At 44.4% G+C, this 27078-nt stretch overlaps 1 protein-coding gene across 1 annotated transcript; it reads left to right on the top strand.

Annotated features, from left to right (window-relative positions):
* The first annotated feature begins 2667 nt into the window (after positions 1 to 2667).
* Positions 2668 to 25922, top strand: Tbx19 (T-box transcription factor 19). The gene is made up of 8 exons (XM_027418096.2): positions 2668 to 2870; positions 9706 to 9970; positions 11275 to 11409; positions 14927 to 14988; positions 16732 to 16793; positions 20259 to 20447; positions 23673 to 23808; positions 24686 to 25922. The coding sequence occupies exons 1-8, from the start codon at positions 2668 to 2670 to the stop codon at positions 24978 to 24980; spliced, it is 1347 nt and encodes a 448-aa protein (XP_027273897.1). The 3' UTR covers positions 24981 to 25922.
* The last annotated feature ends 1156 nt before the right edge of the window (positions 25923 to 27078 follow it).

A 27078-nucleotide genomic window follows, 5' to 3' on the forward strand; every position in this document is an offset into this window, starting at 1 on the left:
CTTCAGACCCATAGAAACTATGAGATAGCAAAAACTGTTGTTTTAGGCTCTACCTTTGTAGCAAATTGTAAGGAAGTAATAATAATAATAATAATAATAATAATAATAATAATATAATAATACTCCACAACAATCCATATATCTATCACTAACTCAACTTCTAATTCTCTGTCAAGGTTAATGTTCATCTCAGTAAAGTCAAACACATTAGTCAATCAACTCCAGTTTTATTTCATTGTCTTTATTTATTTTGAGAAAGGATTCCTTTTGAATAACCTTGAATTCTAGGAAGATCACAAGCTTGAAGGTCAGTTCCCACCAAGATGAAGATAATTATCCATGAAAGTGAGTCTATGCATGACTTGTTCACCTAGCAGACTCGTCCAGTTCCATCTATTTTGTGGTAAATTATAGGTTTCTATTCTTTTTATGGCAGAAGAGTGTTCCACCATACATATGTGCCACATTTAAAAAACATCCATGTATCAGTTAACCCAACATCTCTTTATGATAAAAGTCCTGGAGAATCTAGAGATGCAGGGACATCTCAACATAATAAAATCAGTGTACAGCAAGCCCACAGCCAGCATTTTGTTAAACAGGAAAACTCAAGCATTTTCACTATAATCAGGAACAAGATCAGGATGTCTCCATTCCTCGCTCCATTCCTGCTCAATATGGTGCTTGAAGTCTGAGTTAGGGCAATTAGACAAATGAAGGAGATAAAGATAAATAAGAAAGTATGAAGTCAACGTATATTTATTTGTAGATGGTATGATTCTATACATAAAGACCATAAAGAGTCCATCAGAAAACTACAGTTGATAAACACGGTTCAGCAAGGTAGTATAGAATAGAAACACTATTTTTTTTTTCCAAACTGAAGTTGGCTTTGCTTAATTCCCCATCTCCCTCTGCACCTCTGTCTCAGGAAATGGATGGATTATTCATGTTAGAGTCTTGGTTCCCTTATATCCACACCTTTCTCTTCACCAATTCATTCTGCTACTCTGCCCTTTAGGAGGTTCATGCCTGGCCCAAGCCATGACTGACATCTTAGGGCTCCTTTTCCTGGAAGTTCTTCTCCCAACTTTCCCTGTGTCCCTTTCAGCCACTGTTGAGATACCTTCTCAAGGAAGCCTCTCCATAGCACACCATTGACTCATGCCCCCCCCATTTTGCCTTGCACAGTTTTCTCCACCACTTCACCATTTTACATAATCTTCATATTCCTACTATGCTTGATAATCAAACTACTTCATGTCACTTCTTTCTTTCAGGTTGGTAGTTCTACGAAGACATTGATTGCTTCTATGTCACTCCTGTGTAGCACTTAGTGGGCACTTAATTCATGTTTGGCATCCTTCACATTGGGACTTCTTCCCTAAACTTTCTGCTTTCATTTTCCCGTTGTTCTGACATTCTCCCTTTATAAGAAAAACCTGCACCCCAGCCTCTATTGGGGATTGGGGTATTTCAGTTGCCTTGAGTTGCTTCCTCCATAGCTTCCCTCTTCCCATCCACTAGCACTGTGTTGTATCTTTAGTAAAAGGAAATGTTTCTACTAATTGCATCCTTTCAGGAAATAGGGGGATTTACCCTGGGAGGACAACATTGGCCATGGCTGTCTCAAAGGGAACCACATGCTTTTTTTGGAACAGGAGTTAGCATTACTCTGCCTATTGATGTAAAAAGTTGATTCTCACTCAACGAGTGGCAGAACTTATCTTAGAATAATTTGGTACAAACTACTTTCCCTCTCCCTTTCACTAGGAGTGGAGATAAGAGAAATTAGGGTTCTGGATTCTAGGGAGGAAGGTCAAAACTCAAAGCTCTCCTGCTTGTTGAAGATAAAAAAGGACCTTCGAGGTGAGTATGGTGTAACTCTGGGTGGGAGCCAGCATCCAGGAGGCAGATAACCAGAGGAGCCCCTAGGGGAAAGAGGTCCTTAGTTCTTCTCTTTCCTCCTCAGTTTCTTGAGCATGGCACACAGAGAAGCTTCCTTTATGCTTAGGTCTTGTATCTTGGCACACAGCCCCTGACCTTCAGCGTAGACCACTCTTCTCTGCAGGGCTTCAGCATCTGTCCAAGTTGCCAGAGCAGGGCCGAGGGAGTTGAGCCGATTGCTCCATCAGAGCAGGTCACCCAGGCAGCAAGTTTGTTGCTTCCCCACAGCATCTCCTTTTCTATAGGTGCCACGTGCCACAATTTATACACAGACATGATTTGCCTGATTGTTGCAGTCTGGGCCTGGAATAATTTTAATTAACAGGAAAATGGTCCTCAATACACCGATTAGACCTCTTCAGGTACAACAAGATAAAAGCCTGATAATTTGGATGGAGTACTCTTCTTAAACATCTACTGTAGGCACGGCAGCCAATGGGAAAGCCAGGCTGACTCCCACCTGACCCAGTGAGTAATTAAGAGAGGGCTTTTTTCTTCTCCACCTCTCCCCCCTTCCACCCTGCTCCCCAACCGAAGCTTAACAGGTTAGCGGTATAATTTGGAGACTTTCAGGGGTCTCATACCAGAAGCTTAAGCAAGAGCCAAGGCATCTTCTACTCCCAGACACTAACCAGCAGAGGTTGAAAAGCTAGCAAGTGAGGGGAGGAAGGAGCCGGAAGCAAAGGTGGGAACAGTTCTCAGCAAAGTTTGAAAGGGCCTATGGCCATGAGTGAACTGGGCACGCAGAAGGCTGGTGAAGGCACTGTCTCTCGCCTGCTCAATGTGGTGGAAAGTGAGCTTCAGGCGGGGAGGGAGAAGGGAGATCCGACGGAGAAGCAACTTCAGATCATTCTGGAGGATGCCCCACTCTGGCAGAGATTCAAGGAAGTCACTAATGAAATGATCGTGACCAAGAATGGCAGGTGAGTTTGTCCGCATCCCGCTTGTTCTGGCCTTGTTGGCAAGGAAGGTAAGACTGACTCATTTAGGACCGATGAAGCTGCCACTCTTCACCCAGAGGCACTAGGCTCTGACCGAACACCTTAAAGAAAGACCGTCTCAGCTGGCTGTCACTCAGCCAATTTAATTAATTTCTTTGAGATCATCAGAGCAGTGGAAGATGGAGCCACCTGTCTTACACACACATTAAATGGGAATTACTATTGGGGGGGGGCATGCTCCATGCACTGGGGAAGTGGACTCAACTGTCAAAAACTGATATTAATTTTTGACTGCCTGTGTACCCTGGAGCAGTCGTGAGCACAACCCTGTTCAGATAGTGTGAAAGTCGGTTTTATTTGGAGACTGGACGGTTTCCCCTTAAGCATAGCAAACTTGTCCAACAATTTTGATTAGTCAAAGATTGGAATCGAAAGGGCAGCTTTAGCCACGTTGCCTATCCCTCTCCTGCTTCCTTGAGGGTGAGTGTTCAGTTATGATTGGATGTTTGTGACTATGTGAAAGGTGGCATGGTAACAGAGCATGAAGCTGTAATACTGTCTCGGGAAAGAGAAGTTTTCTTCTTTTATACCCCTGCAAAGAGTGGGGAGTATAGGTAGTGCTCTTTGCTGGTATTTCTCAGATCCTGTGAGGTTGAGTCTGTTTCAGAGGCTTTTGAGGCAATATTAACAGCTTGGACTTAGCAGAGGAGAAACAAGTGTTTTGAAAGACTTACTCACTGCTCAGCCACACTGACTCCTAATATGGTACTCATACGGTATCTTGTGGAACCCATGGGCACAAAAGCACGAAATCCTGAAGGACGTTTGCAGGAGTGTTGGTTGAGCGAGGACTCTTATTCTGACACCTTGAGAGAAATTTTGCTTATAGAGAAAAGTTGAAGCCAGCTCAAATTCAGGCTGGCTTTTGTCCTTGAGTAAAATGCTTTAGTTCCTGGTGTCTTAGCTTTCTAATTCTGAGTAAGACTCGACACGGAAAATGAGCTATCCCTGGTACAGCTGGAAGAATTATGAACCAGAGAGCCATTGCAAGGCAGTAAACTGCTTTCTGAGTCAAAGTTGTACTGTAAATAAGTGCATTTTATAAACTGCAATTACAGCAGCAGCGAAGCTAGAAATCTTGTTTGCTAATGACTTTTTTTCTTTCTAAACAGACCCTCATATGTGTACTATAAATTTTATTGCTCTGAATATTTGAATATTTAATTTCACTTGTTTCTTTTCTTGATAGGAAATATTCTAACTTCAAAGAATTACCCCAAGTTCTTAAGTAGTTTTGGTCTCTTTCAAAGATGAGTGATGATGCAATTGTAAAAACTTAATTGTGTCTGTTTGTGGGTGGAACATTCGGCTTGTGCTTTATTACTGTGTCGTCACACTAGTACCTAGATTCCATTATTTGGCTATCAAAGTGGCCCTCTATTACAACATAAATAAGAGCAACCAATAGATTAAAGTATGGTTCAAGTATTTTAGTAAAGTCAATAGAAGTCTCTGAGATATTGTTAAGTTAAATTTGATAGTAAATTATAGCAGATGTACCTTTGCCATTTGAAAAGAATGTTTCTTATCAATTTTTTTTAAACTTCAGTAAAATTTCTTTCAGTATATAAAGTTTACAATTGTTTATGTTTAAAGCCATTCCTGTTAATTATGTGAAAATTATTCTTTGTGGCAACAGTGCACTTGTGGACAAAGTGGTCCTTGTTATTATTGCAATCTTTTTCTTAAATTACCCTGAGTCTGCCGAGCCTTCAGGGTCAAGACTTCACCGGAAGTGGGACAGCATGCTTTACCCTGCTGAGGGTAAAGCGGCAGAGGAGCGGCAGATGAGTCTGTAAGAAACTGCTGTGGTAACTATCGCTCGAGCCCAAGCAGGACCTGCTCTTGCTCTCCCTGGGTTTTCCGACTACGATTTTAGTAGACGTCATTGTTCTTATCACGGACTACAGCTTCCCAGTTTTATCGTTTCCTTCTTCCTTCTTCCTTTCCTTACCCACCATCTCTTCCCCTGCCTTTTAACCCATTCTTCTCTGTCCAGGTATGTGCCTCCTCCAATTCCTGGTTCCAAACGGCTTCCTCAGCAGGTGGGTGGGCGGCCCTTCTCCAAGGGAAAGTTTGCTTTAAGGCCCCGTCCTGGGGCCTTAAACGGACTGAGTTTTCTAGAAGCTTCGGTTAGACAAGTGAGCTAAGCCTTGAGCACGCGTGCTCCCAAGGTTCCCTTTTCTCTTCTTTCTGCTTTTCTCCCCATTGCAAATTAAACAACAACAAACAAATTTTTAGCCATTTGTGTTTGATAAGCTTTTAGATACAGCTATAATTACAACACTCCCAGTCTGTACTTACTTTCATCTCCACTGTTTAAGCTAGAAATTGTGTAGGATGCAGGAAAAAATTCAATTCCAACTATCCAGGCAATTGAATTAAAAACCTCTTCCCCCCTCCCCCCACCATCCTCCTTTTTCTCCTCTTCTTTTTTATTCTTTCTTTCTTTTCTTCATTCCTTCTTTATCTTTCTCCTTCCTTCCTTCCTTCCTTCCTTCCTTCCTTCCTTCCTTCCTTCCTTCCTTCCTTCCTTCCTTCCTTCTTTCTAGTACTAGAGACTGCCATCGTACTAGAGACTACTGCCTTATACTAGGCAAGTGATGTACTATTGAGCTGTATCCCCAACCCTCTTTTGAAGGTCTCACTAAGTTGCCCAGGCTGGCCTTGAACTTAATTGGAACCCCATGTTGGCCTTGAGTTTTTAGCTATCATGCCTCAGCCTCCGGAGAAGCTGAGACAGTAGCCTATGAACTCAGGCCCAATATAGTCATTTTCTTTACCTGAAAACATCTTCATCTGAGAGGCAAGTGCTGTGTTTCATGTATAATTTATGCAGTTTAATAATTTTGAGTTAGTTAAATTTGCCTGGAGCAGATTTTAAGAAATTGGAAGCATTTTCTGACATATCTGGTACTTACAGATTATCATAAATAGGGGCTGGGAATGCAGGGTTGGAATCTGTAGATGTGTGTGTGTGTGTGTGTGTGTGTGTGTGTGAGTGTGTGTGTGTGTGTGTGTTCGCATGTGTGCGCACGCACGCGCTAGTGATGCTCAGCTCCTGCTAGCAGTTTCCAGTGAGGGCAAAAGATTTATATGTGATTGACAACTGCAGCTGAGCATATGCCTGCTTACTTTCATGTATTGACTTTCATGTGCTATGTGTTTCATGATTATACAACATATATGCAGATGAACACACACACACACACACACACACACACACACACACACACACACACACACACACACACCTCAACCCGACAGCTCTAGTGAGCCCCTGATGACTGTTACTGTTTGGTGAGGAGAGTGAAGAGGGTGTTCTTGAGCAAGACTTCCTGAGGGTTACCTTGAACCGCTTGTTTCTCCCCTCCTTAGCAAGTCCGTCTCATAATCACTTCCTGTTTTCTTCTGTAGCCCTCACTCCGGCCAGCCTCTTCTAGCAGGTCTGTCAACTGGAAAGCTAACTTCACAGCACAACCAAAGCCAAGTTTGTGGGTAAAAGGCAATACCCATGACCCATCAAGCATGGTGCTTGGGGATGAGTTGTTCATGTTGTCACATTTTCTCTCTTTTCCCTCTCCATCACCTCCTCTTTCTCTTTGAGGAGACTCTTTCAAGAATGAATTAAGCACTGGTAATCTGTGTTAGAGGCTGATCCTAAACTTAAAGTCTCTTGAACTCTCTGTGCTTAGTCATGCTTTCCCTCCCCGTGCTTAGTCATGCTTCGGGGGGAAACAAGAAAAATCACTTTCAATAGAAATGGCTTTCATCCCTGATAGCAAAGCCTTGCCCTGAGTGATGATTGCGGGTCATAGATGGTGTGTCAAGGTCACTGAGGGTCAACACAAAGGAGGTGAAGGGGATTAACTTGGCTAAGAGGGAGGAGGTCTAGTCGGGTTCTGAGGCCTTTGGAAGGCTGACGGATTTATTCATTCCTCACTGTGATAACAGAAATTAAAATCACATGGCATTATTTAGTTCATTCATGTGGTGATCTCCAAACCAAGAATAATTATAAAGTTCTTGGCAAATGGATCACTAAAGGGTATAAAACGGTTGATCATCCTATCATTTTTCATAGAAGACTTCTTTCCAAGCTTGTTTATTTAATCGGCAGCATTATTGTATGATTCACATAACATATCACTCATACATTTAAGGCGCACAGTTATATGGGTTTGGTATATTCACAGAATTGTGACTCCTTCTCCACCACTGATTTTTAGAACATTTCATTGTGTTCTCCCCACCAAAGAATCCTATATCCCTTAGCCATCAGTTTGCTTTTTGCCTCTATAGATTTACTTATTCTGGTCATTTCATGCAGTGGACCCATACAATATGTGATTATTTGTGAAAAAATTTCACTTAACCCAGTGTTCATGTAAATTGTAGCATTAGGCAGTATTGCAGACACTTTGTGACCAAGTAACACCCATCACATGATGTATTTTGCATCTATTCGTCATTCAATGCATCTGTCTGTTTTTGCAATAATGCTGCTATGACATATGTGTAATCACGTGTTTTCATCCTTCCTGCATACATTCGTAGGAGTGGAATTGCAAGATTAGATAGTAACGCCAACAGACCATTTTCCAAAGTGACTGCACCATTTTACATCCTCCACAGCACTGTGAGAGGGGCTCCAGTCTCTCCATGTTCACCAACATTTTCTATTGTATTCTTGCCTTTCTACTGTAGCTGTCCTTGAAGGTGTGATGTGGCGTCTTACTTGTGTGCTTTTAGGGTGGCTAGTGATAGCTACTTGTGCAGTCATGGCTTCTTTCCAATATCAAGTATTTCTGAATTTCTGAAAGAAGGAAGAAATGCCATTATGGGTTTCTTCTTTGTGATTGAGACCTCGCACAATAGAGTTGAGAGACTAAGAGGGAGTGCTCAAACCTATTGGAACACTGCATGGGGGCGTTTCTTTGCCCCAGCAGATATGACTTTCTCTTTTAGTCTCTGGACTGGTAGGCTTATTGGAACCTTGGGGCCTCTGTAGTAAAATAGGTAGTAACACCTCCTTGTAGTGAAGGAAGGCTTAAACAAAGTGTAACAACCTATGGTAACCTTGGGTGCATATGGTAACTATTACTATTGGAAAATGAACTTGCATTAAATTATCTTGTTAGTGGTAAGTGAGAATTATACAACAACTTCCAGTGTTTGATGTCACACTGTCATCTTGAGAGTTGTGTCATTCAGTGCTCAGTGTGAGGGAATAGACACGCTTTGCAGATTTTGTTCTTATTTAAAATAGCATGCTACTGATGCTACATGTCCTCATGGTACTTTTGAACTTTAGTTCACAAAACAACAACTTACTTGTCACTCTTGGGCTTTTAATTTTTTTTTTTATTCTTATAAGACAGGGTCTAATTATGATGTCTCAGCTGGTCTGGAACTTGCTGTGTAGACCAAGCTGGTTTTGAATTCGTAGAGACCCACCTGCCTCTGCGTGGCAAGTGTAAATATTTCCTTGACTTTGCCTCTGCCACTGGTAATGAGTTACCACACTCCACTCTTGTGTTTTTTTTTTTTTTAATATAATGCCAAATGAAGAAGAAAATCAAAAAACAAACCCCAAATATATCTCTTTAGGGAATCAGAAGACAGAGACCACTTGCAGCCATACCTCTTCCTATCTGGAGGGGAGTGATTTGGGATTCTCAGCCAAGAATATGGGTTGGGAACATATTATCAGATGCATTTTCCCCTAGACACTTTATTTCTGATGCGCATTCTTAATCTTATTTATTGAAACTCATGTCACAGCCAGGCAGCTTCATAAAGTTTCAGGAACTCAGTGAGTTGATTCTCATGAAGTGTTAATTCCAAAACCTGGTGAATGTGCCAAGTATTGGCACTCTGCCCTTAGACTCATGACCTCCACCTGGCCAGACCTGCTGCTGTTCTAGAATCTTACCTTGGGTCACTTTGGACATTGGAAGCACATGCAGTATCAACTCTGCCCCTGGCTGGCAGAAACCACTTCCCTTGGCTTTTCCTTTTGGAAACTAGAAGTCTAGAAAGAACTGGGGGAACTGAGTGATGGTGGCTATGTGGTTTCTCTTTGTGGGTAATAAAAAAGCTCTAAGCATCAGAAGTCAGATAGTCAGATATTTAGATAGATGCAAATATTGGCATTGTTCTGGAGGGTTGAAAAGGACCAGTGAATTCATATCTACATATCAAGAAGTATTTGCCTTGACCAAAGATGCCCACATAATGATCAAAGACAGGTGGGGCTTAGGGTGTGCACTCCCCCCTGTGTTCATGGGAATGGGAAGGCTCTGAGAAGTCCTGCAGGAAAAGGTCTCTAACTGTTCAGCCACAATGCCCCCTCCTGCTTGCTTTACCATGCACACTCTATCACATTTATTCACAGCAGGGTTCCATGCCAGTCTGGGGAGGGTAGGTCTATGGTATTGGGACACTAGGGAGAAAGCTGTCTGAGAATGCTGCATCTGAGTACACACTTATCTGTGTGTCCTTCTGTATGACATGTCTAGACCGTGGTCTGCATATTGTAACATACAGACCAGTGTTTTATAGTCAAACCCCAATGCCAAATGCATTAAAAGCAAGAGGCTCTGGTGGAATTGGGGCTGAGGTCTTAGCTGCTGTCTCTGTGGCCTCCCTTCCAGATTGTTCCATGGGAAGGGCTCCTCAGGGGTGAGAGGCCTTGGGGCAAGGAGGGGAAGGGATCCACTAATGTGCCTTTGTGGCTGTTTCTGGCTTCTTTCAGACGGATGTTCCCTGTGCTGAAGATTAGTGTCACAGGACTGGACCCCAATGCCATGTACTCCCTCCTGCTGGACTTTGTCCCCACAGACAGCCACCGCTGGAAGTACGTCAATGGGGAATGGGTACCCGCAGGCAAGCCAGAGGTCTCTAGCCACAGCTGTGTCTACATTCACCCCGACTCCCCCAACTTTGGGGCTCACTGGATGAAAGCCCCCATCTCCTTCAGCAAAGTGAAGCTGACCAACAAGCTCAATGGAGGCGGGCAGGTACGTGTGGCCTCCCCACACACCAATCAAGAAATATCAAGGGTGCATTTAGGCAATTAGAGGGTCCTCAGCAGCCTCTTTGCCCACAGAAGCCCGTTATTTCCTGGAGTCCAAATGTAAACAGGAATAAACAGCTCTTAATTGGTGCTTCAGCTTTTAATGGACTTCCTGATGTTAAGAGAACGGGAGAGAGTGCACTAGTTTACTTAATCATCAGGCTCTTTTCCGTTTTGTCTTGCGTGTGGTGCTTTTTACCCAGTTCAGGGAGGGAGATGTTTGTGGGTACCAAGGTTTTGTTTTCCTCTCCCCCCCCACTTTTTTTTTTGGTGTAAGTGGCATGTTGGCAATAGACAAATACCTTAATAAAAAGCTGCTCCCAAATGAAATAATTACTTCTTCTGCTTGGGCATTATGATAATTATCAATAGAATATTGAACCAGCTTTTTTTTTTCAGAAAAAAATAATCCAAACAAACCTTAAATAAGGAAGGTTTTATTTTAAAAATCTCCAATTAGGGTAAACAAAATGTAGAGCTTTTTCCCTCCATTTCAGTGGCAGGTTGCAAATCCAGCTCCCTGGGTAAGGCCGTTAGTTAGTTTATAAAATTCAGACTGTTTGGGAGCATTGGAGATGGGATGTGGGGGACGAGGCCTACTTCTCTCCCCAGCCCTCAGCTTTTGCTTTGTCTGTGCTGAGCCTATGCCTTCTCCTTTCTCTCTGTGCTAAGGGAGCATCACCGCCCAGAGTTTAGGAGGTAGAAGTAATGCAATCCTGGGATTTGGGTTAGCTAAAATATTCTTTATTAAAATGCAAATTTAAGGTTAGTTGTTCCTGCCCTACTATATCTCACAGCACAAGGCTTTCAATAGCCTTTCATCTAAATCATGAAGAGTGAATTTTGTATAACCCTCTGATACTAGATTTGCTTGCCCTGTAGGCACTGTTAACATTTTGTTACTGGGATTCTTCATATATAAACAAATATATATTTAAACAGATTGAAATGTATATTGTCATGCTGAACACTGAGGAAGCAAGAAAATGGAGGCCTGGATTTGGGTAGAATAGAGAAAACTTAACTTTGGCTGTCCACCTCTGACCCCAGTGTGAGTGTCAGTGTGATGCTTGCTGGGATTGTCTGTAAAACATTTCCCCATTCATTTTTACATAGGACTCCATGCGTATGTCCCTGGTTGGGTGAGTGCCGAGCTTGGGAGGAACCCAAGGTGCTGGCTAGCTGATGAACTATGACATGCCAGGCTTAGCTGTGCTTTTTAAAAAACGTTTTCCTCCCATTCAACAGATAATGCTGAATTCTCTGCATAAATATGAGCCCCAGGTTCACATAGTACGTGTTGGAGGTGCCCATCGAATGGTCATGAACTGCTCCTTTCCTGAAACCCAGTTCATTGCTGTGACTGCCTATCAGAACGAGGAGGTAAGTGAGTGTGTCTTGTGGCGCTCCAACCTCCCCCCCCCAGGTGCCCGTGTGTGCCTCTTGTGTGTGTGTGTGTGTGTGTGTGTGTGTGTGTGTGTGTGTGTGTGTGTTACATGGCAGTGTATGGCAGAATTGGTGGGAGTCTTTTTATTGACAATGAGCAAGACTGAACAGAATTTAAGTTTTTAGGGTTTGGACACTCTCATCATTGATAAAGCTGAACAGTGAGGCATTGCAGAGGCTCTCATGCCTGTCTGTTTGCCAAAGGTCCATTCATGTGCTATTCAGCTTTCTGTCGCTGCTATAGGTACAGGGGACAATACAGAGAAAGGTTTATTTTGTCTTAACATTCTGGAGGCTCCAGTACAGTCCAAGTGCCCCCTTTGCTTTTGTAGGGGAAAAAAAACCCTCCCCAACTTCCCTTCAAGGGCATGTCTCAGTGACCTGAAGACCTCTGACTAAGCGTTCTACCTCCTAAATATGCCACCAGCTCCTATGGGCACCAAGCCTTCACACAGGTGTCTTTGGGACACGCCCAAAGCAATCCACCAAAGCAGCCTCTCTCAGTGCCTTGTATATACAAGACACACTTGTGTATCATCTAAAACTGCTGAGTTATATTGGAAATCTGGCGTCTTTGTTTTGGGTCCCTTAGTGTGCTTTAGTGTGCTTGGCCGGCAGCAAGCCTATGTGTCTGAGAGGAGTGTGGACTGGTAGGGTGGCTGGCAACTTCTCCTTTCTGTTCTGGAAGCCAGCCTGTGGGGTTGACACACGTATCCTCCTAAGGTTTTATGACACTATCTGCTCTGCTTGTCACATTTTTCTCTCTGAGCAGTCAGGTTTTTTCCTACTCAGTCACTTGAACATGGAGTGCTGAGAATTCCCAGCCTGGCCTCTCTGTGAACTGCTTTGAGTCCATCCCATTCTCCAGGGCCTGGCAGCCCTGCTAATACTCAGAAAAGACTGGAAAGCATTGGATCCTTTTTGTTTGAGCTTAAACATGAAAGATAATATAGGTTTATTAAAAAACATGTAATGGATGGATAGCAGAGTATGCAAGGCAAAAAGGAAAAGGAAAAAATGCATTTGCTTTTGGAAGCACACTCTCTATGACAGCTATAGTGACCAGCTTTAAAGTGTGTTCCCCCACACTTGCTGTGACATAGACGAGCATTTCTTCATAGAGATTTCATAGAGAGGTTTCTTCATATAAATTGGTTCATCTTGTAAACATTTAGGTCTAAGTTTCTTTTCTTCCTTCCTTAAACAACTCGATAGTATATAATGGGTCTCCTTCTATGAAATTACATTCAGGCTTATCTCTTTTTCCTATACTCATTCCGGAATTTAATTTTACAGTTATATGACTCATGTGAGCAGCCTCCTGCCCCCAGCAGAACTTAAGTTGTTTTATTTTCTATTATAAATTATGCTGCTGGGTGATCTATCATAGTTGCTTAATAGTGAACACCTAGAGACAGGATTGTTCTGCACAAGAAATGTACGTTGAGGATTTTGATAAATGTGCAAGTTTTCCCCCTGAAAAGGGCATCTCATTGACAGCCCCCACACAGAAGCAGCCCCTTTCACCCTTGGCAATCTTACTGTTAAAAAACGATAGCTTCTGGCTGCTTTACTGTACATTTCTGTATGTGGCTGCTTTAACAGAGCCAGGTGCCAGGATTGGCATCACCGGGGATGGTTTTTAGAATCTGCTGTGTTCAGTCTCCTATGAAGGGCCCTGGTGATATCAGGCTGGAAACTGGCATCTTTGTTCCTGTCGGTAAAATGGTGTCGCAGGCCTAGGTTAGGGGAAGTGCGCAGAGTGTAGCTGTGATTCTATAAAGTAGCCCAGGCTCTTGGAAGCCTGGCCATGGACCAGTGGGAGCAGAAACTCCTACAGTTCTCCCACTGGGACTGTCTTTCAAGATGACGCCTGCAGTTTCTCAGCTAGCCTTTTCTTCTCCACTTCTCTCTGGGAAGAGTCTGTGTTGAAGGGAAACTCTGTGGCTTTTGTATCTCAGGGAAGTGTCCTGGCTCCTCTACCCAGGCAGTGATCCCTGCCCATCTCCATGTTGCTTGCTCTTAGCCCCTGGCCCTTGTCATTCAGTTTCCAACTTGGGAGATGCTCAGAAACTTTTCCTGGCCACAGGTGCTAGATAGTTCTCTTTGAACCAACTGCCTGGTAATGGCTATTCTTCTAGCAAATTCCCCAGCCCGACTTAGCCATTCCTTGAATTTGAACACAAGGCCTGGAGATCAAGCTATGTGAAATTTAAGCACAGACTCTCCTACTGCTCACAAGGTTTCCCTGGGAGTTGAGCAGGTGTGGAGCTGGCTGAGAGAGTCCAAAAATCTCCTTTGCACCTAGTTCTAGCTTCACTTCCCACCCAACCACTCCAGGCTTAAGCCAAGAAAATACCAGGGCATCTGATCCTGACCTACACTCCCTTCCCCTTTTCTAGAAAGAGCTGTACATTTATTTTACTTTTCTTCCTCCACACAGAGAGTTATAGGCTCTTGCAGACATCAATATTTTGTTTTCTATTTCTTCAAAAGTATTTGCTGGATATCAGTACATGCTGGCTACTATCATAGATGCTGGAAATGGCAATGAACAAAACAGATACGAACATCATTCTCAATGTACTTATACATCAGTTGGTGGGAGATAAAGACAGACATTCTCTTTCTGCTTCCAGCTCTGTCGCAAGCTCTGCCTCTGTCTCTGTCTGTCTTTGTGTGTGTCTGTGTCTCTGTCTCTATCATTATGAAAGATGGAGCTGATGAGAGAGAATGTGGAATCAGAGCTGTGAGGTTTCACATTTTCACTTTTCTTTATAACTGTCTAATAGTTCCCTTTCATTGTAGAAGCTACAGATTACACACACACACACACACACACACACACACACACACACACACACACACAGATATGTATCATACGTGCATCACACACACACACACACACACACACACACACACACACACACACACACACGTCTCAAGAGTCTGTCCTGTTCCCTTATTGAATGGATTCTGATGATGTAGAATGACAGTGAGTGGGAACGGACATGTGTTTTCACAGTAACACGGCCTTATGGGTAAGTGACTCCATGAGAACAAGGGACTTGATGCTGAACTGTGTATAGTTAGTGAGGTGGGACTCACACCTGTGCTACACTCCCTACTGTGTGATAGGAAAGGACATTGTTTATGGTAGGAGCTCAGTGATTTTTGAATAGAATTGAAAAATGAATGAAAAGGAGGGTGAGTAGGTTAGCACTACCAGGCTTTACTGATTCCTAACACTGTGCCCACTTGGCTCACTTTGCAATCTTTGTTTGGTATTTTTGTCCCACGGTGCAGCAGTCAGTGCATTAGTGAACAATGAGACACGGGAAGGGAGAACAGGAAAGAGGGAATTGTAACTTTACTGAAGTTCACAGGGGGAGACCGGGGCTCTGCCTGAACTTTGCACTGTTTAACTAACCCTTCTTGTCTTTGCAAATGCAAGATAACAGCTCTCAAAATTAAGTACAACCCTTTTGCCAAGGCCTTCTTGGATGCCAAGGAAAGGTGAGTAGAAGGATTTCAGTAAGATCTTGTGAACTGAATTCTGCAAACATGGGGCTTCTTGAGCTGAGCTTGAGCTTGAGTTGGCTTAGCTAGAAATACGCTGCAATGCTCCGTTTAGTGCTGAACAAATTCAACAAAATCCAAACTGAATCACAATCGTTTGTTCCTGTAGCAGCTGCTATAGGTCCAGGGGAGCCTGCAACTGTCAGTATTTTATCAACCTTGTTTTACAGTGGATTATTGAATGTAGCATAACCACATAAGATGTGATTTAGGTTTTAATAACTTTCTTTGCACTTTTCCAACCTTTGAAAAATACCTATGGTGTTGTAATTTAGTTTTTGAGACATGATCTCAGGCAAACCAGGCTTGCCTTGAACTTGCTGGGTATCTGAGGATGATCTTGAACTTCTGATCTTCCTGCCTCCGTTTCACACGTGCTTGGGTTTAGAAGCATGTACTGCTGTGCTTCATGTATGTGGTGCTGGGCATTGGAGCTAGAACTTTGCACATGCTAGACAAGCATTCTACCGACTCAGCTATAATCTCCAACCCATGAATATGGCTTTAATAATCCCCCCTTTTTCTTCAGATAGGATCTCTTTATGCCCTGAAGTCTCCATCTTGCTGCCTCTGGAATAGTGGGGTTATAGGTGTATACTGCTAACTAGTTTTCAATTTTTTTAAAGAAAGGAACCTTTAGTGCAAGAAAAGTGAAAAACCATGGGAAGCTTCTATTTTTCAGTGGTGAGAAGAGTCAGAGGCTTTCTGGGGCATGAATGGTCATCTGCCAGACTGGGCGAGTGTTTTGGCAACTCCCCACCTCTCCTTTCCATGGAAGGATAAAACGAAAGAGGAGTGTAAACCATTCCTGTTTCTACTGATTCTTGAAGTACAGTGAGGTCACCTTTGAAATGTTCTTACTTTACTGACCAAATTTCAATTTTTTTTTCACTGATTTGTTTGTTTTTCGAAACAGGATTTCTCTATGTGGCCCTGGCTGTCCTGGAACTAGCTCTGTAGATCAGGCTGGCCTTAAACTCACAGAGACTGGCCTGCCTCTGCCTCTACCATGTATGGTGGAGACATATTTCACCATGTCTGGCTTTCACTGATTTTTTTTTAAATGTCTAATCTTTTCTTTCCCTTTTAAAGGCTATTGGTTGATGGACAGCCATTTTTAATGCTATGCCACAGGACTCTGTTCAATATTTGGGAATATTTGGATGACGTAGACAACATACTTAGATAAGTTTTTCAGATAACAGAAGTCCTAAAGGACAAGTTGATCTGCGAGGTGACAAAATTTAAATCAAAGTGATAGTAGCATGCCATGATAGGAAGAATTCAGAAACCCACGGGGCTATAGTGCACACGCCTTTAATCCCAGCACTCAGGAGGCAGAGGCAGGCGGAGGGCCATTGGTAGATCTAGTATATCACCTATGGAATTGTCCCAAAACCATGAGCAGATCTTAACTGCTGTTATTACTGTCTACATATTGTCAGGCACGTAAAAGAATCACAAAACCAGTCAAATCAAAGTAAAAAGTGATGGCTGTGAGAATGACAGGAAAGGAAAAGTAAAGCTGTCACAATTTCATGTAGTGCCTCCAGGAAGGTGAAACTGGGGAGGGTGGTAGCTTTGACTGTTCTTATTCTAAGAAGCTTATCACCCTCTGCAGAGAGTTGCATGTGACCTATGCTGGACTGTAACAGACCGTGACTTTCATTACTCTTTCAGAAACCACCTAAAGGACATTCCAGAGGCTGTCTCCGAGAGCCAGCATGTGACCTATTCTCACTGTGAGTGGAGTGGGCAGTATGTGGGAGGCACGTGGGGTCACACGGAGAGCTGTCTTTCTTCATGCTCATTTTACTGTCATGACTGTGTAAGGCCCAGTCCAAATTGAGACCCCATAAGTCATTTCTCCAACCCGAGGCAAGTGTATGCCTTCTCCAGAGTTCCTAGAGAGAAGCCAGGGTCCTAGGTGAAGAGGCCCAAGCAATCCTTGAAAGGAAGTAATAAATTTCATACACTCTAGCTGTCACAAATAAGAGCCCCATTAACAGGAATCCAGGCCTATCTTCTCCCTTCATAGTCTCCATTCTTGCTTCTTTGTTCTAGAGTTTTCACTTTCTTAATTTTTGCTGATGTTGGAGTGGGTCCTCATTGTCGCACCTCAGCAGGCTGTGGCCTCAGGTGTTAGGGCGTGACTGAGTTTACTGCAGGGCAGGAGAACTGGAGCTCATCAACCTGGGATTGTCAGGTAGCACTGGACATTCCTGGTGGTACCACTTTCTCTGTGTCCCAGCATAGTAGGGGCCTCATGGTGGAGCCAGACTTCTGAAGCTGCAATGGTAAGCCTAGGGCAGTGACAAGGGAGTAAAGCTGACCTCCGGACACACTCTTTTTTTCCTCTTCGTTTAAAATTGAAAATAGATTTTCTGGCTAAAGAGGTGGCTCAGTGGTTAAGAGCATTAGCTGCTCTTCCAGAGTTTCTGAGTTCAATTCCCAGCAACCACATCGTGGCTCATAACCACCTGTAATGAGATCTGGGGCCATCTTCTGGCCTGCAGGGACACATGCATGCAGAATACTGTATAATAAATAAATCTGTTTGTTTTTTTTTTTTAAAGAAAGTAGATTCTTCTCTCATACAACACATCTGACCATATTTCCCCTCCCTCCACTCCTCTTAGCTCCTCACCCCAGATCCACTCCCCTTCCATTTCCTTTCAGAAGGAGCAGGCCTCCAAGAGACAGCAACCAACACAACGAAGCAAGATACAATAAGACAAGGCAAAGGCGCTTATATCAAGGCTGGATAAAGCAACCCAATGGGAGGAAAAGAGTCCCAAGAGCAGGCAAAAGAGTCAGAGACACACCCGCTACCACTGTTAGGGGCCCCACAAAAACACCAAGCTATCAGCCATTTGTATACGCAGAGGACCTGGAGCAGACCTGTGCAGGCCCCGAGCAGGCTGCTTCAGTCTCTGTGACCCTGTGAGCTAGTAATTGATTTAGTGGTCTGTGTTCTGGCTGACACACTCTTTAGTTCAGACGCTAATGGGTTGATGAGAATGATTCTTGCTGCCTTGTGAAAGCTTTGGAAGTCTTCACCCCCTCCCATCCCCAAACTGCAAGGCATCTTCTGTGGAGATGTGTCGGCAGAGTACTTCCTGCAGAGAAGCCAACAGGAAAGCCTTTCGAAGGGACTTTAGTTAATGTTTTCTGTTTAGGTGCAGGTCAGTGAGGACCCGCACCTTCTCAATATCCACGAGCTGTAATGTTCCCAGCAAACACCCTGAGGTGTAGACATCCCCGGGGCAAACTAAGTTGGGAGGAGCTCCGCCTTGGTTTTGCCTAGTATACATGTGGATCCTGATTCTATGAGTCAATGCAGAGAAGTTTTAAATTTTCTCTAAAGTGTCTATAATTTTAATCTAAGAAATAGACTGATAAGTACAAGTATGCAAATTATAAACATGCAGTAATACGAGAGCCATAAAGGAAATCTGAGTGTTACATGGCTGGAGCAAATAGTATGTTGTGTTACAGACAGAGCCTCGGGGCTGCTGCGGGTGGGGGTGGAGAGACAGTGGTACTCTCTGTGGAAGGGTGAGGGGAGCAAGCAGTTCCGTCCTGGAGGTTGGTTGCACAGGTGATAACCTGGTGACAGATCTGTGTGGTCCTGTGAGTCTTTTTTTTTTTTTTAATTTTTTGTTTTTTTTAATTTTAGAAGCATTCTTATTTTACATATCAATCCCCCATTCCCTCGCCCTCCCATCTTTCCATGCCCCCCACTGGCTCCCCTAACTCACTCTCGCCCACTCCCCAAGAATAGTGAGGCCCTCCATGGGGACCATCAAAGTCCTTCACATCATTTGGGGGAGGACCTAGGCCCTCATTAGTGTATCTGGGCAGCAATAGTATCCCTCCATAGGGAATGGGCTCCCAATGTCCATTTGTGATCTAGGGATAAACACTGGCTCCACTGTTAGAGGTCCCATAGACTGTCCTGGCCTCCTAGCTGGCACACACATTCACAGGGCTTGGTTCAGTCCAATGCTGTTTCCCCAGCTTTATGACTAGGATCTCCATGCTCTCACTAGGTCAGGTCAACTGTTTCTGTGGGTTTCTCCAGCACAGTCTTGGCTTCTTTGCTCATCCTTCTCCCTCTCTGCAACTGGATTCCAGGAGTACGACTCAATGTTTAGCTCCTCTGAGTCTTTTGAGCAGAGCTTAGTAAGGAGAGCCCAGGGAAAGCCCGTGCACTGCTGCTGACTTCTTTACACATCTGGGTCTCCCCACAAGCACAGCTTTTTAGAGCTGTCCCTGTGTGAAAGGCCCCTGAAGAGCCATTTCAGGACATGCTAAAGACATACATTATGGGGTGGGCTATTTTGAGCTTTCTTACCGGGTGGAGCTAATGACCCAGGTGGAGCTAATGAAGAGGTCAAAGGGATTGGGGACAATGCTGCAAACTTTGTTAACTTATATGTAAACATTTTAAGCAGGGAGAGTGGGCTCCATACCCAGCTCCATTTTCTTTTTTTAAAATTTAAAAATTTTAAAAAAGATTTTCTTGTATTTATATTTTATGTATATGAATGCTTGCATGTATACCTGCAGGTCAGAAGAGGGCATCAGATCCTCTTATAGGTGGTTATGAGCCACCATGTGGTTGCTGGGAATTGAACTCAGGACCTCTGGAAGAGCAGCCAGTGCTCTCAACCTCTGAGCCATCTCTCCAACTCAAGCCAGCTCTCTTTTCACATTGCTGAGATCTAGGTGACAAGCCACAGCTACTGTGCCTAAGGAGCAGCTGTGGCCCTGTCTAGCGTCCACTTGTCATCTCAGCTGAGATGGCTTCTTGCTTCAGGACTCACGTTGCTAAGTCTCACTTTTGCCTAGAAACCACTTAAAGTAGGGCATTCTGTTCAGCATCTTTACCAACCATCTCTATGAAGTGTTTTGCCGACTTCCAAAGTTCAGCGAAAGGTTTGTTGTGCAGAATTTGCTCCTTCTCTTTTTTTTTTTTTTTTGTGCTCTCAGAATCCTGTTTGTAGGCTCTGGAAGACATCATTTTCCCACTGGGTAGAAAAGAGAGGTACTTTCACTCTTCCTGTGTAACCACATTAGAGAGCCTTAGTATCTGCAGTCAGTGATGTTTCTCCAGGCTAACGTTTCCTTTAACTAAGCCAGAACGACTTTTGCCATACGATTTTGATGTGGAAGTCTCTGCATTTTCTTCTTGTCTATTCTAGTGGGAGGCTGGATCTTTTCCAATCCGGATGGCATGTGCGCAGCAGGGAACACCAGTTACCAGTATGCTACGCCTTTGCCTCTGTCTGCTCCCCACACCCACCATGGCTGTGAGCACTACCCTGGCCTCCGAGGACATCGGCAGGCTCCCTACCCCTCTGCGTACATGCATAGAAACCATTCTCCCTCAGGTATGTGGTTCTGCTAATTAAACCCTTGGGCTTGTACCTTGTGTGTGTGTGTGGGGGGGGGGGTGCACAGATGCTAAAAAGAAATACCTGAAGACGGAATCTCTTTCATCTATAGTATACATACACACATATAATGCATGTATATGTGTTACTTTGTATACTAATATTGGATAGCAGAGTTTTGTCTCCTCACCTTCTGTGTGTGTGGAATTGATCCCAGGGCACATGCATAGTGGACAAGTGCTGTACCACTGGGCTATAGCCCAGCCCTGTCCATGGTCTCTCTCTAACAGGTATGAAAGGCCTCAGAGCACTTGTGTACTGATAGTTTTAGGTTGATGTCTGATGCTTAGTCAAGTCGTGGGTTCCGAGACACGCATCTCATTGTCCTTCAGGGCTTTTCCTTATCACTGTGTCCTGGTCCAGGGAGTCTGGGTCCAGTGCAGGAAAATTGTCAGGCAATCTCTGGGGGAGTTACAGTCCAGTCTGTTCAAGCCTTTGGTTGAGTTGGAGTCATACAGGCTCAACTTGTATAACTTTCCAGCCTAATTTTAAAATTGGTATTGCCATTTTTCCTTATTGACCATTGTCTTGTCTACCTTGGTCTTGTGCATGCCCAGACTCTCTCTGCATATTTGGTTGTATTTAAAAAGAGGAGATAAAAGCAAAGCTTAATTTTTAATTTTGATTATTCATGCACCAAACCGTTACTGAGGACCAAGTATATGCCAGGTTCTGCTTTAGGCACATGGACAAAATGGTCAGATACCTTACTGATATGGAGCTCTCTGTCCTAACATGAATGACCAATACTAAATACAACTCTGAGTGAAGCTCATGCCTCGGGAGACGCCGCTTTCCTTCCTCAGTGACACCTGAGATCTGCACCTGCAGAAGGCTTCTTGGTCATCAGTGATCTGTCCCTGGAAGCCTAATACTGCTGCCAGGTGTGGAGACTATGTGGCTTAATGACACTGGAGAATGGTGATGTCTCACTTTGCTTTCTAGGCCCTTTCTTGGGCTCAGCACACAGATCTCTCTTCTAAGCCCTCTTTTAGGAAGGCAATTAAGACCCAGCCTCCCCCCCTCCAGGAGCTACAAAGATACAGGAAGAATTAATCATAATACAGGGAAGAGTGGTCTAATGTGGGTCTCACGGCTGCAGCATCACCCGGGAACTTGTTAGCTCTCTGGAGTCTCAGGGTCTGCTCTGGGGCCGGAGTGTGCATTTTAACAAGATCCCCAGGTGCTTGTAAGCACATTGAAGTTTGAGAGGCAATCTATAAAACACACAGACCACCGTACTGTGGGAATGAAGGAATGAAGGAAAGACGGTAGGTCTGCACGGTGGGCAGAAAAGATGCGCAGAGGGGGTGGAAGTGGGAGTGGGCAGGTGGGAAAGGGGTGGCACTGGCAGAGTGCAGGGTGCTTGCAGGAGGAGGCGCTGTGTGTGCAGACACAGAAGGGAAAAGAGCCTGGGATACCTGGAGGGCAGATCTAGACAGAATGTGGAGGAGGGCTACTGCCAGCAGATGAGACTAAGAGGTTGAAAGTGCCAGTTGTGAAACAGAATATGGAGGAGGGGTATCGTTGGTAGATAGATGTAAACACTGAGGCTAAGGCACCAGCCATGAAAAACAGCAGCATGCCCTAGGCCTGATTTCATTTTATGCTGCCAGGACAGATCGTCTGAGGTAGTGTATTTGTAAAAAAGAAAAAAAAAAGGAATTTATTCCCTCACAAGGGAAGCTGGCTAGTCCAAGACCAGGGCAATGGCCTTTCTTGCTGTGTTATAGCATGGAGGAAAGCAGGAAAGGGGCTACATCAATATATATATATATATATATATATATATATATATATATATATATATACTTCCACAGTAATGGAACCCCAGTAGTGAGAATTCTCGGAGCACTTATTAACACAGTTGCACTGGGGATTAAGTTCGTACTGCATGAACTTTGGGAGATTCATTCAAACCCTAGTACCAGGGCTGTCAGTAGGAATCTCCTCTCTTTCTCATTCCTTCTTCATGCATTTATCTTTTACATACACTACTCATTCAAAGAAAGATTCAAAACTGTAGAAAACAGTATTCTTTCTTTTCTTATAAAAATACATACATTTAGGTATACAGTAATGTATTGACATACACACATGCAGTTAAATTGTTACTATGTTCAGGAAAATCAACATTAATTTAAAATATGAAATAGATTCTCAACAGGCAGTGGTGGTGCACACCTTTGACCCCAGCACTTGGGAGGCAGAGGCAGGCAGATCTCTGAGTTCAAGGCCAGCCTGGTCTACAGAGTGATTTTCAAGACAGTCAGGACTACAGAGAAACTCTGTCTTGGAAAAAAAAGAAAGGAAGGATGGAAGGAAGGAAGGAAGAAAGAAAGAAAGAAAGGAGATTCTCTTAGTAATTTTTCAGGATATAATACATTATTATTATTTTGAGATGGCCTTGAAGTTTGTAGTCAAGGCTTCTTGTCCTCCTGCCTCCATCGTCAAGTGCTGGGATTGCAGGGGTGTACCCTCATGTCTGGTTTATGCAGTACTGGGGATCAAATTTAGGCTTTATGCATACTAGGTAAGGACTCTGCTAATTGAGCTACACCCCAGCCCACCATACAGTATTAATTCTAGTTCCTATGCTGTGTGCTCAGTCTCTGCACTGACTTGTACCTGCATGCCTCCCCACATCTCCCCATCCCTGGCAGCCTCCATCCCACCCTCTGTGTCTACACAGCCAATGATTCTGTAGTCTGTGCACAGGTGAAGCTGAGCACTGCTTTGTTCCTGTGGAAAGACGCTTCTCCTTAGAAGCCCAAATCTCTGGGACCTCTAAGGAAAATGAAAGCCAGGACCTCAGAAATCTCTGGGCTTTGGCATCCCTTGGACTTTGTTTGATGGTCCGTTCTTAAAGGGTAGTAAGTGAAGGAAGGGAGTCAGGCAGATCTGCATCACACAGGGCAGCCTTGTCTATAAAGTGATGATGTCGACATGTTTGGGAAGGTTAGAAACTGAGTAGCACTTGGTCTGTAGTTGACATTCAATTACCGCAAACATCTTCCTATTTTGTCTGTTTTCCTCAGAAGTTAACACACTACACTGTTGGTACCTGTAGCATAAGCTGCAGTTGTATTTTGCTGTGAGATGATGTCACTGGTCACTGTGTTTCCATGTTCTGTCAAGTGAAATGTTGTTATTTCCCCAAAGTGAATTTGATAGAAAGCTCAAGCAATAATCTGCAAGTTTTCTCGGGACCTGACAGCTGGACTTCCTTATCCTCCACACCCCATGCCAGCATCCTGTCTGTACCCCACACCAATGGGCCAATCAATCCAGGACCCAGGTAAGACCAACACCAGGAACTCACTCATAGTGGGATTTGGAGGCTTCCTGTATCTCCCAGGACTCTTGTGCATTGCTTACAGGATGTATTGGTTTAAGTTATTGTTCTGATGTTAAGTTCATAGGAAATGAGCGCTCTTTTGCAGTTAGGGAAAGGGTGATAGGAAGTCCCTATTCAGCAATAAGCTCTTTATTATGGCTACAGTGTTTTATGGGTTGAGATGATGAAGAGATTGGTCCATCTCCCCAGGCTTTGTACTGGGGAGCAGAGTTGAGGAGTGAGACCCTGGGCTATAAGGATGATAGAAAACACGTACAGACTATTGCATACTTGGCATCACATATTTGCCTTTTAGTCTCTACAACAACTTCTGAGCTGTGCAGAATTGTTTCTTCATTTTTGAGGATATAGAAAGTGGGATTCAGAGATAATAAGCAGTAGATGAGTCACATCAAGGGCTTCTGGAGGCAGTGTCCCGATGGTTCTATCTATCGAATTGCCTGCATTAGCTAGGGGAAGGCCTGACCACAGCTCGTATGCTAGAAGAACCTTCCTTTCATGGCCTTAACTATCTTAGACAGTTGCAAGGGTCTCAGACAGATGAAAGCTGTTTGAGACTGAGTAAGTTGTTACTAGCAGGGCCAGCAGGAGAATCTAGCCCTATTTTTTTCTTATTTATTGTATCTCACTGGGTCTCTTGGATTTTCTGCAGGAGTAGAGACTAGAGACACAGTCCTTGCCTGAAGCCCCCCTCCCATCACTGCCCCTCCTGGCCCTGCCTCTCACTTTCAAGTGGTTCTGGAAATGTCCATGTGCTTGTTGGTAGCATCTCTTTGCTGAAGTATCATCACCAATTCCTGTGTCTCTGTCTCTGCAGTCCCTATCCATGCCTGTGGACCATCAGCGATGGCGGTGGGGGCCCTGTGGCGTCAAGCTCAGAGGTGCACGTCAGCACCCCAGGGACATTTCTCCTTGGGAACCCTGCTGTCACTTCACCTTCCTCTGTGCTCCCCACCCAAGCAACCACTTCAGCCAGTGTGGAGGTCCTGGGTGAGCCTTCACTGACCAGCATTGCTGTATCCACCTGGACAGCAGTGGCCTCACGTCCCTTCCCAGGCTGGGGTGGCCCCGGGGGAGGAGGGCGCCATTCCCCCTCTTCATTGGATAGTTAGGCAGATTCCTAGGAGCCTCTGTCAGCAGAGAACTGTCTCTGTGTAGGTCCATAGCAGCTGCATCTGCTAATTCTAGTGAGTTGGGCTGCAGAGTCTCTTCACCCAGAGGGCTGGAGGGCTGCATGGTAATGCAAAAAGGCCTTCCAAAAAGTGGCCTAGCTTGGGTGATGCAGATTTTACTACTTGCATCTCCATTTCCTGTGGCTCCCTTGCTATCTTCGAACTTACCCCTGCCATGCTTAGATTGCAAAGTCGGCTTTGTCCTTTGTGCCCTGCCCCTTGCTTCCTTTTCTCTGGAGGTGGTACAGGATTGTGAGGAAACATTTACCTAGTGAGGTGGCTGCCTCTTAGCTTGGGGCAGCCTTGGAAAGCACCTGTGGCCATCAGTTCTGAGCTAGCTTCGGCTTTGAGACCCTGAGATGTGAGTCTATAAAGCGATCCACAGGAAGCTAATGTTAAAGTCAATCCCGTGTTGTTCGAAGAAGCGTGTCTGGAGTTGAGGAAGTGAGGTTGACTCCTCCACTAGCTCACAATCAGTGGCTCCCCATTTCCTTCAGAATGAGACTTCAGATGATGCCATATTCTAAGGACAGCCTCCAGCATTCGGCCTTCCTCTATATCTCCAATGTCAACTCCTTCCGTTAACCTTTTAGCACCAGTCAAGCTGGCGACTTTCCCTCCTTTGAACACTGCTGCACTTGCTCTCCTCCTTGCCTAAAGTAACTCCCTCCAGTCCTGCCTGTGTGAATTGTACCTACTTGGCCAGGATTGGTTGAAAGGCCACTCCAGCGTCAATCACCTGAGGTGATGTTTGCCCTTCTCTGTCCCCGCTTTCCCACCATCTTTACCTCAGGCACAGAGCTCACCACATTCCGCCTTATATTTCTGTAAGTGTATTTGCTTTCCTCATGATTGTAAGCCTCCTGAGGGTAAGACCCAGCCTTCCTGTCATTGTGCCCTTAGCTCCTGGTATTGTGCCTTGACTACCATAGGTGCCCAATAAACATTTGCTGAGTTGAACTGGTGTGAAGTATGTGTTTGCCGAAGGACTGTATGGAGTTGACTGGGAGGGAGAACTCTGACACTAGCCTGTGACACAGTAGCAAGTCAGTGTGGAAGCCAGGAACAGGTTGGTTAGTCAGTCTCCCTCATCTGAGGCACAACCAATTTTGGGATTGTAGTGACACATGGGAACAAGTGAGCTTGTCAGGGATCCCCTGGAGCCCTTTATAGGGATAGAGATGCCTGGGTATGTCTCATATCTGTGAGGATAGAAGCTTTGGGCTGAAATTCAGAATCTACACTTTAGGAATACTGTGAAGTGGTTGAAGAGCCAGGTAAGAAACTACTTATTTCAAATAGAGAAAGAGAATGGGAATTAATCAGGTCCTCAGCTCAGGACTGTCAACTCCAATCAAGGTCATTGCTGTAGTCAGTGATCAAAACCATGGCTTCCCTCCATCTTTCCTTTTCTTACCCACTGTTGGCTATGTTCATAAGTGTAGAAACGAGCCTTCCAGACCTGAGTGTTGAGCTGTCTGCATGTCACCAGCAGACTTCACTGACTGAGGGGGGCTAAAGCTCCACCACAGCAGGCCCAGTGGTCCCATCACTACTCCATCAGCTGAGCTCCCTCCACTCTGCGGCTGAGGGTGCCAAGCATGGCGTTACAGGGTCCTTGGCTCTCTCTATAATGAAAAGCCTCCTAACATGGTTAATTGAGGTTCCTTTAAGAAAAATAATACCTCTATCTCTAGAAACAATAATACTTCAGCTACATGGTATCCTGGGAGGCTGTTTTACTCCAGTTAGGGTTGCCTGGCTAGAGCTCTGGGCCACTAATTGATGTGAATGACTAAGGCAAGCTATACTCAAGTGACTATTCTTTGAAAGGGTGCTCCATCGCCATGTTCCCATGGCAGTGCTGTAGCCCAGGTCCCCAGTGTCTCTGTGACACCATTAGACATCATTAAGGTCTTAAAACATTGGCATCTCTGCCAGGTGGCATTTTGGTAAGTTTTAAAAAGTGGCCATGAATCTAGGCAGTGGTGGCATACACCTTTAATCTCAGCTTGCTGGATGCAGAGACAGGGGGCAT

This window comes from Cricetulus griseus, chromosome 5 (genome assembly GCF_003668045.3).
Source record: "Cricetulus griseus strain 17A/GY chromosome 5, alternate assembly CriGri-PICRH-1.0, whole genome shotgun sequence".
Classification (NCBI taxonomy): Eukaryota; Metazoa; Chordata; class Mammalia; order Rodentia; family Cricetidae; genus Cricetulus; species Cricetulus griseus.